We start from the raw sequence: 13,647 nt of genomic DNA on the forward strand, positions 1-13,647 counted from the left end.
TGTGTTGGGTGTGCTGAAAATACGCCCAGTTAGTTTATTTAAACCTGATATCCTGGATTTGACAACCCAGGGTTCTTGTATTAGTGCCAGTGTACCCTGCTCCACATCAAGGCGGCGGCATAATGCAGCCGTTGCCGCCCTGCTGTGTTGCAGGTTACACTGTACCACACTTACCTTTGTTAAACCAAACATTGTGAATCCAATATGGTGTTCGTCTTTTATCCTCCTAACCTCCTAAGAGGAGGGGTGGATTTCCTCGTCCCCCTGCGCCAGAGATGGAGGAGTTGAGGAGGTGGCTGCATTTGCATGCAATTCCGCCTCTCCAGCCTCCGTTTCCATCTGCTCCAGCGGCCCGGAGGTTGCCGTCGGCGCAGGTTTGTGTGTTTTGACCCTGAGAACGAGGGACTGGAAGATGTAGTGCATCTTCATCGACCTCGCCTCCAGGGTTTTCAGGTCCTCGTCTCCGATTCCGAAGACGAGTAGGTGGCCTCGTGGGTCATCCTTAGCCTCGTGGTGGAACAGGCGCCACCTGTTCACACTCACCGTGGGGTTCTGACCCGCCAGGCGACGCATCACCACCTCCTTTTCCCCATGGTCGCATCCAGCTTCCACGGAAATCCAGAGAGTGGCTTTCGTCAGCTTTGGCAACTGGTCAGAGCGCACCACGGCTAGGGCACTGCCCTCCCACGGGTTCAGGCTTCCCACTGCATCCGTCAACCACGTCCGTGTGTACTCGTCCTCGCAGACAACCCTGATGATCTCACCAGAGTATGTCCACGAGCGAAACACAGGTGGTCTAATGGTAGCGTCGGGAGTTAGAAGAATTTTATCCAGCTCCACCAGCAGTAATTTTTTGATAATGGACTCCCTATCCTTGGGAATTTTCCCATAGGGATTGTCCTTATCAATAATTGCAACCCTAAGCTGACCTAGGGCTGCATCGTTATATGTGGAAGTGGTGGGGGGGGCTGTTTTGCCCTCTTGTACCTCATCGGAGTGGTGTCCGATGAGGTTCCCGACCTATTCCTCTTTTTATGGGGTGGCACTCCGTGAGGATGCTCTCCCTTCCTGGCTGGTGGATTCGCCTGGGAAGGTGGCACACCTTTCGGGTGCTCAGCCTTCCCTATAGGCGGTCCACTTTTGCCTGGGTGGCGTTCGTCCCGCATAGGCAGGTAGGCCCTTAGATCCGCCAACCGCCCGTGCAGGACCACGCACCCCAGACATTGTAGGCTGCGCCCGAAGAGTGGGTGCGCGTTCAGAGGAGGGAGCTGCAATTGCAGCTCTAGCCGCCTCTTCACGCGCTCTGCCTCCTCTTGAACTCAGCCCCACAGATACGTCTGCCCCTTCTTTTCTTTTCGGGCTCTTTGTTGTCCCCCATTTAAGGGATAATTTGGGACGATGGTCCCGGCTGTGGCGAGCGTTGCCGCTCTGCCTCAGGTTAGGGTAGCAGCGAGCGTTGCCGCTCTGCCGCGGGGGGTTTGGCATTATTATTCGTCCACCTGGCTCCCCACCCACCACGGAGCCCATCTAGGGGATGCTGCAAACAGTCACCAGGGCTACCAAGTGGATATAGCTCCCGGAAGCAGAACGGCGTCGAGAGAGGGTTGTGCATCCCTGAACGCCGGAGCCAACCGACGCTCAGTTCTGCAGCCCCCTACGCGCCCCCTGCCCCAAGAGCTCACCCTGCCGGCCCTCTGACGGGACAACACAGCCGATTGACCGGGAGTGGGTTAGTTCCCGGCCGCCCGTCTAGTCGAATTCCGGACCGAAGTGGCGTGTTGCAGGCACGGCCTGCTCAACCACCAGGTACCCTTCCTCCGACGACACGGGTCGCCACGCACGGCACAAACACGTGGGAGCTGGTCCGCGGGGTGCCTTCGCTGGGGTCCAAGCCAGGGGGTTAGCCCCAGTGGACCTGCTTATGACGACCCTCGACATAGAACCAAGGTCCTATGGCTTCCCCTATCCGCCACCCGAGGACGCGCCTGGTAGGTAGCTCAACCCTCAGGAATTCTCTACATGTTCTTGAAATTACTTTGTCACATTGTCCATAAATAACAAACAAATTAACATAATCCTCATTAGTATAATTTAAGAGGCATTTTTATTTAAATTTCGTCAAAAACGGACACAACAATAATTTGATGTCAAATTATTTTAATTGTTTTTGGAGTGTTTCTGGTCATGGCCAATTTGATAACAGGTCTGATACGAGAAAAACTGCCCAAAAAATGAAAATTGCAAATATCTATAAAAGTAGTAACGGCAACCCTAACCATGCGTATATGGCTTGAAAGGAAATTTCAATCGCATACAACGGAGTAAAAAAATACAGGGTGTTCCATTTAAGTTAACAAAGATGTAGCTGTTTAAAGTTATCAAAATGTAACAGAAAAATGAACCACCTAGTATTAAATGATTTAATTTGTTGGTATACCATGATTTAGTGTTACCTATGCCCTTTACAGATACCAAAAACCCACTTGATATCACGCTCCTGAAAAGAGTTACTAGCATCTCCGCATTCTTCTCGGATCCTTGCATCTGTCAAATTTTTTCTTTAAAAATTAATCTCAAAATCTATAACTTCTAGGTAATATTTAATAGTGACACTCAAATTTCACGTAGTATCCGAAAATGCAATAATATACAGGGTGTCCCATTTAAAATAACAAGTTAATCTCGACTTCCTGTATAAAGTTCTAAATATTTTAGCTGTGTTGGACCTATAAGGTACCTTTGCTAGGTTGCCAAATTTTCATATTATTTATCGGATCAGTACTGTCCGAGATGACGATAGTGGCGATACTGCAACTTATTCCAATTTTATCGGACTGGTATCTCATTCCATAACCCAAATCCCCTTAAATGATTTAGAAATCTTCAAAATGCTTTAACAGTAAAAGTACGTGCATAAAAGAATGTATTCAATACGATTTTTGTTTTAACGATAAATGAATAGTGCTTCTTTAATAGAAATGGAACTTAAAACTTCCTTAAAAACAATATTTACACCCCACATAAAATTTACACAGAAACATAAAAAAACAGTTCTACCTATAATAAAAAATAAAATTCAATTACTGGCTACAATGTAATGAGAATGAATGAAGCAAGTCTCTATAGAACTCGACAACTACTTGCAGAATATATCTGTTGGTTTTAATAGAACCCAGTAAACTTGTAGGTAAATCCTTTGTAAATGTGTCACGAAAATTATAGTTGGAGTTTAAAAAATCTGGAGGTATGAGAAAAATTTACAAAATTAAATGAATGAAAATGACAGTTCCATTTGTTCGCATTTTTATTTGCTCTAATAAAAATAAAGCAATTTTCTAATACAAATAAAGCAATAAAGCAAATATGGAAATTAACTGTATAATTTATTTATTTTTGGGTTAATGCACGCATAGGTTTCTGGAAATAAAGAACATAGCGTTAATGAAATAAAATAAACAGAACGATAACCGAGACTTGAAATAGAAAATCTTAGAACTAAATTGTTTGCAATTACTAATTCAATTAATAATTATAAAATATATTGCTTTACAGGGGAACTCATTGCTAACTTAACATCAACAAAAAAGCAATTAGACGTTACTGTTTCTGGAGTACTATCATACAACATTCAAAACGACGCTGTTCATGGTAATAGATGTGGTAATATGTCTTGAATAACTAATATAACTTTTACATTACTTGCTTTTAGCTAATGTGGGTCAAAAATCGCCTAGGCATTTAGATGGTAAAAGTCAACCAATGGATTTAAAAATTGATTGCCAAATGACACCCTGGAGTAATTGGAGTTCGTGCAACGCTACAAATGGAATGTGTGGTCATGGATACAAAATGAAGCAAAGATCTGTAGTGGTAAGTACCACTGTGTTTTAAGCCTAGTAAATGTTAAAGTTTATGAGCATTATTAACAGATGTGGTGGTGGTATGTATTAATAAGTAACAAATGTGAACTTAACCTTCCAAAAAGATATTTTGCACATTAGTTTATACCGATAGTTTTCTTTGTTTCTCAAACTTCCCATGGCTCTCTAAGAATAATATAGATTAATTTGTAAACTTCTAAGAACATGATAGTAAAATAAAGAATATATTCTAGAAAAATTATAAAACAAACAAGCAAACAAATATGTATGCAAAGCATACTAGGCCGAATTTCGCTACACTTTAAGGGTGTCCCGAAATTAGGGGGCAATATTTCTACAGTCTACCTTTTTTATCACATACGTTCCAACACTGGGGGTAGGGGGGCAAAATTTACCATAAGTTTTTTATGTTTTGATAATCTTTACTTTGAGATGAACTTGTTTGATGAAAAGAAATTGTTAGCTAATATTACAGCATTGCCTTTTCTTCATTAATTGAACATAAAATTATCAGTTTCTTAATACTTGAAGAATATTTAATAAGAAGACTTGCTAATGCACTAACACTCTGTCGGCGATGTGAAACTCTTAGTTATTGAAACGTATGAAACGTAGGTACGTCGCGCTTTTGATTACACATAATGTGTTCTAAGTTTTAATGTAGTGCCCTTACTCCTAAGCTCAAATGGTAACCAATCATAATAAAATCTAGTGGTTAGCTATTAACGTATTAACAAAGAATGTTTTCTTTATTTTTCAGTTTCACCCCCAAAATGGCGGTCTTCCTTGTCCATCTAAGCTAGTAAAACGAAAAAAATGTAGGAAATCTTGTAAGACCAAATTTCAAAACCAAGAACACACCAACTCAAATAAAATAGATATAGACTGCGTCGTGGGCCCCTGGTCAGAGTGGTCAAAATGTGGTTCAATTTGCGAGAACGAATATCAGCATAGATTTAGACACGTTTTAGTTCACCCTAAGGCTAATGGAGAAAAATGTCCAAATAAGGTGGAGAAACGACCATGTCCCTGCAATTGATCCAATCTAAAACCGTTTTTTAGATTTCTTAACATCTAACTTATTATTTTAAGATACATTACCACAAGAAAACAAGGGAATGAATATCTAGACATATTGTGAAATTAAAACATATCCTGCTATGCTATAACCTTTTTATTTGGAGTATTTTCTGAAAAGGGATAAACTAATTTGCGGAGCGCTCAGTTTTCACTGATTTTGCTCTTGAACTTGGGGCAGATTTTATTTTCAAATTTGACATCACGTGTAAACTAAATATTAGCAGTAAATAATACTTGGCATGTAACATATTTGATGGAAAGAAAGGTTGATTATAAAATGTGTTTCAAAATTATTAATAAGTAATGGCCTGTTCGGTAAATATTTGTTTTTTTTTTTGTTCCTGACATTAATGGCAGTGGCGGCTCGATAGGTGACGCAAGTGACGCACCGCTTCACCTAAAATTTCCGTTTGGTTGTGCAATTTAAAATTATTTTTAATTTTATATACATTTTATAATTTAGGTATAATTTTATATTGAAAATGTATTGTGTTTGTTTTATACACAGAAATAAACAGAACAGTTGCGCGATGACCGCCTATTAAAAAAACATTGCCTTCGTTGAGCAAGCGATGCGGATCAAAATCAGTTTGTATTTCGCTTCACTTCATAGCTTTGTTTACGGCGGTTGTCATCGCAACGAGGCGGTTAACACGTGAGTAAACTACGGCGTGGGGGAACGAGTGACGCGAGCATCGCCATCGCCCATCACCTGCCTTGACTTTACATATTTTATACGATACGTCGCCCAATGCACGATTATAACGGGTCTTTGTTAATATTTGTTTTATATCAATAATTGTAAAAATGTTTCCTATGTATGATCCAGTATGTATTTTATTGGAAACGCCATTTTCCAGATGGAAAATTGCGGACAAAAAGGATTTTTTAAATTGCTAGAGACCTGTGCTTCCTCTCGATGTTGAAAAAAGGGGGAAGTCAAAAGACAAAGTATGCGTTCGGAAGTTTCGGAATGAATGGTATTCGGAGTATAAGTGGTAGTGTAGAAGTGTTTATTTAAAAAAAACTTTTCTGTATGCCGAGTTTAATTGTGTTCCTATTTTCTATAAAATCTTAATGAAAATCCTTCTCGTGAACGTCAGTTTTTCGGTAATATTGCAAATGCAACTAAAAATTTACAGATTCATTTAAAGCCGCTTGACCTTGAAAATTTGAAAATTTTCGCCTACGGCGCTTTTGTTTCTTTTTAGTCAATCAACGAATATGCTTCTCCTATTCTCAATGTCACGAGCCGCCACTGATTAATGGTGGAATTTATTTAAATGAACACAATGTATAAATATAAATATTAATTACAAAAATATCTTTTTTTAAATAAACTATTTAGTTTGGGTATTTCTGCCACACAGTAAAGAAATTAAAATTTTAATCAGTGTTAATTATCTAGATTTATTCTTGCCTAACCACAAACAACTCACACTGAGAAAGTAGATAATAAAACTTTAATCAAAATAAATTCACTTTCAGTCATTTCCAAAATGTTCTAAATTATTAAATTCATTGGAAAGAAAATTTGATGAATCAGTGCACTGACCAAAAATTATGGAACTAGTAATTTATTTAAAAATAAAATGCTCCAATTAGTTCTAATGTCACCATTTTGACAAACTGTAAAAAATAACAATTATGCCACAACTAAAAGACTTCAGACAATAATTCACAATATTTTCTACTTTGCAAATTTTTATTTATAAGATGATATTTTCATCTAAATTCTATTAATAAAGTGTTTTCTTAATTTTCTGAATTGCTGCAACTGCTACTTATTTTAAGTAAAACAAGTTCAATTGAAATTGTTGTTTAATGGTAGGCATATTTTATTGGGTTGAACAATAAGTAATGTTTTTTTTTCAAATTTAAGATATTTTATTTTTAACTCTACAATTTAATAGGCTAATCAGTGATGTATTCTCCATCGTTATTTATGACCTTCTCCCAATGTCCAACAAATTTCTCGACGACTCTTCTGAGAAACCTTTCGGATTTGACTCGAAAAACTCATCCAACCTTAGCTCATTGTCGTTGACTGTTAATAGTGTTATCATGAACGGTTATCTATATTCTCAATGTGTGATATTTGTGATTAAGCAAAATAATTTTGTAACACCAGCCTTTTACTGCAAGAGGCCATTTATTTAAAATTTATTGTTTTCTTTAGTGTGACAGAAACAAACGCCCAATTTAAAAATGTCTATATTTTTCAGTGACCAGACACATTTTCTATGCTGAATAACAGTGATATTGAAAGAAATGTACTTAAATATAATTTAGACGTATTAAAAATAGATTTGAACACGTGTGAAAATAGTCACCCTGTATATACTACAACTTCATATTTTTTATTGTTATTTTTATTTTCCAAATCAAGTAGTGTACAGAGTATTCCGGAAATAAGTGCAGAAAAATTATGGGGAGATTTTACTCATGAAAGCAATAATTTAACTTTCTTCAACAGTTTTTAGAAAACTATTAACATAATTACATAACAAAAATCCAAAGCCCAAAGAAAGATCAGTCGCAATGTTCCTAATAAGTAAAGGAATGATGAAAGTTATTAAAAATTCTTGCAAAAAGAGAAAAAACGTATTTAATTTATTACAGCGTTATTTTCGAACCAGGTTTTCCGCTCATACCCGGATAAGTTATAGTTATTTTAATTTTGAAATTTGTAAGTTTTAAAATGATTCAATTCATGATTTAGCAAATAACTATTTATAATGGTATAAAACACAACATTCAATTATTTACTTTAATGTACAGCTGTTTATTTTTATATATAAAATATATTAAAAAAAGCATGATAAATTTTCTAGTCAGTAATATAAATTGGTATTAAAGTTATTATTTTTATAGATATAGAATCATCCCCTGAAATGTTTGCTTTTATTTCCGGAACCTTATACTATGTCTAAGTACTTAATAGCATGCTGTAAATTTTTTAACCTTGAATTCAATCGTTTCCTACCATTTCTCAAATTTTAATTAGAAATATTTATTTTGTTTTGATGTTTTCATTTTATTTCATAAAATTATTATTGGCTACGATATCATTGTAAATTTATTACAACTTGAAACAGAATTTTTAATTCTGGAATTAAAAAAATTGACTCCAGATTTGCACATTTTTACAAAGAAAAGGCAATTGAATATTACTTTCCTCCGAAGTTACTTTACTTTAGTGGTTTTGTAAATAGATTTGTAAGTCTGTAAAGCGTCATTTTGAATTTGCTAAATATTAAAAAGGTATTTTTCTTAAACATTTGAAACAGGCAGTAATAAAATAGACACTGTAGTGAACGTTATTACGTTTTGGAACTGTACTGAAGAACAGATACCTAATTTAATAACATGAAAAATAAATTATTTTTGAATTTGTAAAAATGGTACTTGGGTCATCGTTTGAAGCCAAATAGCAAGTTGTAATATATCATAAAATACCTACAGTGAACATTGTCATAGAAATTTACACAATGATTGTTTCTTAAATAGGGGCATCCACAAAACACGTGAAATTTTGACATTTGACATTATTGTGAAATTATTGTAGTATAACAACCCCGGGTTCGATCGAAAAAACGAAACGTAGTTGTGGCCAGAAATATGTGATCGTCATAAGGAATACCTACGTTGTATACATCTATTTTTTTAATTGACCGGCACTTTGAAGGCACTGGCTACTAACTTTAAAGTGGGGAAGTATGGTTTAATTTTATAAAACAAAAGCAGAACAAATACACCTAACTTTATTATTTACGTACAACAGTCTTCAAATTAAACATGTGACACATAGAAAGAACAACAAAACTTTAACAACCATTTAACATAAAATGAGAGTGCCAGGCTCACCTAGAGCTCCTGTGGGGAAAGAGCATGGCAGACAAACCCACGATCGTTGCTCTAACTACCCAAATATAAATACAAAACAACCGCTAACAAAAGGCATAAACTAGGATCCTTTGCTAATGATAATTAACACCCGACTTATTTAATGTCTCACTAAATGTCACCTCACTCGAATTAGACATACACACTTCCAAGTAAAACTGAAGAGGTTTGGTGTTAGTTAGCCGGCAGGGCCGGAAGGTACTGGAGTCCCATACGGGAGGCAATCCAGCTATGAGTTGAGATTTCGGAAGATCTGTTTTAGCAATTCTTGACGTAAAGTGAGCACAAGAAATGCTTTACCTATTATTTGTTTTTCGAACAATGTAATCATGACAAACCAAGTTAAATGTGAAACAAATGAGTTGTTATTGCAATATCCGGGCAGTCACGACAATATATACATATTTTAACATGTAATAAATAATGAGCAGTCTTTAGTAATAATTGTGACAATTTTACGTTAGAAAAATATACGCCCCTGAGCATAAGACAATGAAGGCTAAACATATACAGAATTATTATCATGAAACGTCTATAATCATCACAATCATAAGATTACATAGAACAATTAACAACAAAGTACTTAAAGAATAATTACCTGCTAATTAATACCGGTTAAACACTTTAATTTTTCACTACTTATATATTTTCACCGTACACCGATCGTTTTACTTTTCACTCTGCGCTCTCCTCACTTCCACTATCTAGGCTTCCTTTCAGAAATCCCCACCTATAAGCGCTTGTTTTTGCGCTTCCTTCTACCAACTGTCAATATTACGTTTTCATTATTATACAACACTCATGTAACAGGTGACGTCGATGTTGATACGATAAATATGGTTTTGCACATTATTATCAACAAGTTATAGATTTCCTCAAATTTTCCAACAATATTGTACAAAAGTTTAACAAAGTTTGCACCTGTCATCATTTTCGAAACAATTAATTGTGTTAATTTTCATGATAATGTTTCTTGCGTGTAGATCACGTGAACATGTACAACTTTACGATCAGTTTATTCACACTAATCCAAATTTATTTATTTGTTTATTGGTATATTTACATATTTTACACTGTTCCGCAGGTCTTCACCCTATTACAAAAAAAAGAAGTGAATAAAATAACACGTTATAATAAAAAATACGATAATCAATCAAATATTAATCTATAAAACTAATCAAATGATAACAAAATAGCATCAGGTATAACAAACATAATGGTTACTCTACAAACAAATAAAGTGCAGGAAACCGTTAAATTTTAGTTTAGTGTACAAATAATGATTGTATTAGCATTGTATGATACCTATGATTTGAATACATCTCATTATTTTTTAGATATAAAGATAAGTATTATTATAGTAAGTACTGTAAAAACAAAAGTTATTTTACACTCGACACGAAGTCAACAATTTGTATTATATCAAGAAACTCTGACACCGTTTACATTCATAACGCAACTTCTTGGCTACGTGTGGACCTAAATAAAGACAATAAATGACTTTGTAAGGAACTGAGTATTTTAATAACGTAAAGGCATACAATTGAAAATGTGCGCAAATAAAGTGTGTAACTAAATCATGGGTAACAAATTTATGTATAGATATTGTAACAAATAAAATATAAGAAAAACTAAGTAGTATAGACAGTAATACAAAATGCGTTTGGCGCCATATATGGTCGTGATAAAGGTCCTACATAACCTGAAAACTAACAGTTTAAGTTTTAACAACTTCGGTTAAAGAAGAATAGTTTATTTTTTCAAATTCCGTCGTGAACTTAATTTTTTATCCTTTTTTTTTTCGTAATTTTTCTTACCCCGCCACTGGACAAACTAGTGTAACTAACTAACTAAGCATGCAAAATTGGAGAGGTTATAGCAAATTTTCACACCACTCTCTGTGAGGTTTGTTGAGTGGGTATTCGCTACGAACACTACCATCCCACAAAGACTAAATTTTAATTCTTTTAAATAAGATAAACCCCAAAACAGTATTTAACAAGTAACCTAGCAGCAAACTCAAGCAGTAATCAATAAAGATAAATGAAATACACAAAAATAAATAAATAGTATGTTTACTCACTTGATTTTTATAACATAACACTTAAGATTTTGTGGCAAATCTTCGAGTACTAGTATCAGAATCCTCTTCCATGGCGTTTAAAATTTCTGGTTCAAAGATCCCACAGTCTCTTAAATGTTGAACCAATCTGACAAACATTTTCTTATTAGGTACCTACTTACAAGTCGGCGTAATCTATTTGATATCGTTTTCTTTACTCTTGACAAAAAGTAGTCTCTAACCATATCAACTCTTTCTTAATTCGTATACATGCTTTTTCCGAATGTACAAACACTTGAAGTTAAAACAAAATTTCACTGTATCGTCACTGAACACTGATTGTCAAATAAATACTCCATCATTTTATATTAGATAATTTTATGTTTTTCTATACTTCCAGATCGAGGAGAACATTTTTATAACTTACTGGTCACACTATTCTAGAAAAGAAACCTATAATGCATGAAGTGAGATAAATTATTAGGTCCATATTCGTCTTGATATCGACGATTAAACGTTATAGTTTTGTTAAAATTACATGTTAAATGAAATATGTTGTACAGTCAATATGTCATTACAACTTAAGAGATTTTATACAAAACGTATTACTAACGTCATCTTCTCTAAATTTTAAATGATTTAGGTTTAATCATAAGGAAAATTGGTACCAAATAAAGGTAGAAACGGAGGCAGACACTGTGTATATGTCATCGCCTCATCGGTAGATGGTAGCAAAAAACAAAACAGACCACAGCGAGAGAAAATCCAGAGATTGGCCTGTTTGGGTATAAGCTTTGTATAAGGTATAGGCGATGTCATCGACCCCGACGGATGCGCTAGAAGTCATACTAAATCTACCTACCACCTCTTCATATAGTGGTGGATAGAGAAGCGTGGTTAGCAGCATACCGACTCAAAAACAATAGTGACTAGAGAGGTCCCTAATCCAGGATTATGGAAACATATGTTGAAACTAGGATAGATTACACGAGACAGATTTCACACACAAAAATTTGACACTCTGGAAACATGGAGCCTGGTATGGTTTACGACGATCTGCTATAACCAACGAAATAACGTTGAATAAAACTGACAGTGAATCAAGTAATGTCTAATAAGCTATTAAGTACTGCTAATTTGCAGACATTTATAGCTCGGTATTCGGTGAATACCGCACGTGTAGTGCCTTCTTTACTCTAACATAAAATAGTATATTTTATTTGACTTTGACCTAAGATATACGCGTAGATAATTTTTCTGACAAGGAACTGTATGACATACTTTAATTTTGTTTATCGGTCAAGTGTAATGTGACAGGGAATTATTTCGTAAACATAATTATATTGAACTTGTCAGTGTTTTTGTGAAAATGTTTACGTGAATGTAGTTGCCACAGATTATTGAGGGCAAAACAAGAAGATATAACTATATATTCGTTTACCAAATTGTTCATTTCCTGACAGAAGGAGTCAAATTTAATAAAGTTTCCTCTTTTTAGATGACTATCACATTATCTGTACAAGTTAAATAAAATTCAGTTTTGAAATTCTTATATACCTATGCTATAATTGTAGAGTGGGACTACCAAGGCGAGTATGGAATTGCCACTTCAAAGTCTCTGCTCAAACTTTGTAGATATGGGCCTTGATAAGTTTGTTTTGGTTATAACTTTAGAACCAATTTCGAAAACTATTTTTTTTATTACTGAAGGCAACAGGCTTTTGAAATAGTGATTCTAAAATTCCAGAACCATATTAGAAAAATCCCAGTCTTTTATGGTCGGTCAGAAAAGTCAACTTTAGATATTTTTTCTACTATTTCATATGTCATACTGAAGATACTTACATGAAATCATTTATTTTTTTTGGTCACACTTTCCTCAATTTTTGTATTAACAATACAATTCTGGTAACACGTTTCAGTTTTTCATCATTTTCGTAATTCCGTTCTGTATTAATACTGCAACGACTATCTACTGCAATAATTTTACAGAATTAAATCTCCCAATCATAACAGAAAATTTTTTATTCACTAATGACATTGGAACAGTTTATCCTATATATTCTATGTATTACTTCGTTCACTATATTAAAAATACATGAACCAGCACCGAAAATCATATACTTTCCTTGACTTTCGAAATAACAACGAAATTTTTGTAATAAATTTTTTATTTTTTCGATATCATTTCGGTAATTTAGGAGTAAATGACATTTTACAATAATTTTATACACAGAGTTAGAAAATGTTTATGTCCTAATGGAAAAACTCTTCTTCACTTGTTACATTAGAAACGTCCCCAATAAAAAAATATTTCTTCGAAGATTTTAGTATGCTACACTAGGTTTAATGAATTAGGTATTTTATTCTACCTTAGGTTAAACAATCACGTTTCCTATAACGTTGTTTCTCATTACCCCCCTTCAGTTAACGAAATTTATCTTAAAATTATTAAACTAATAAGTAAAATTAACAATATTTATCATTTCTTTAATGCTTAATTAATTGATGTAGAAGAAATAAATTTTAAATTCAGTTTTATTGTCCTTATTAGAAATTCACCGGTAAAATCTATAAATTACAATAAGAAGTCGTAGTACTGTGTGGTAATACTATTATCGAATTGAAGTATAAACATATTAACTTAACTAGAATATAATTTTTATATAAATCAAATGGTTTTTGTCATTATGTAAAATAGTAGAAAAACAAGCAGAG

The 13,647-nt window shown here is 34.6% G+C and overlaps 1 protein-coding gene across 1 annotated transcript in view; it reads left to right on the forward strand.

Moving 5' to 3' along the window:
* LOC108908407 (spondin-1-like) overlaps window positions 1-4,920 on the forward strand; it is an 87,111-nt gene extending 82,191 nt beyond the window's left edge. Inside the window, 6 exon segments of the mRNA XM_023457104.1 lie at window positions 242-374; window positions 606-845; window positions 1,785-1,988; window positions 3,553-3,660; window positions 3,710-3,870; window positions 4,642-4,920. Of these exon segments, the coding sequence (XP_023312872.1) occupies window positions 242-374; window positions 606-845; window positions 1,785-1,988; window positions 3,553-3,660; window positions 3,710-3,870; window positions 4,642-4,920 (1,125 nt within the window).
* Window positions 4,921-13,647: the final 8,727 nt, after the last annotated feature.

The sequence above is a fragment of the Anoplophora glabripennis genome, unplaced genomic scaffold (genome assembly GCF_000390285.2).
Source record: "Anoplophora glabripennis isolate ALB-LARVAE unplaced genomic scaffold, Agla_2.0 scaffold387, whole genome shotgun sequence".
NCBI lineage: Eukaryota > Metazoa > Arthropoda > Insecta > Coleoptera > Cerambycidae > Anoplophora > Anoplophora glabripennis.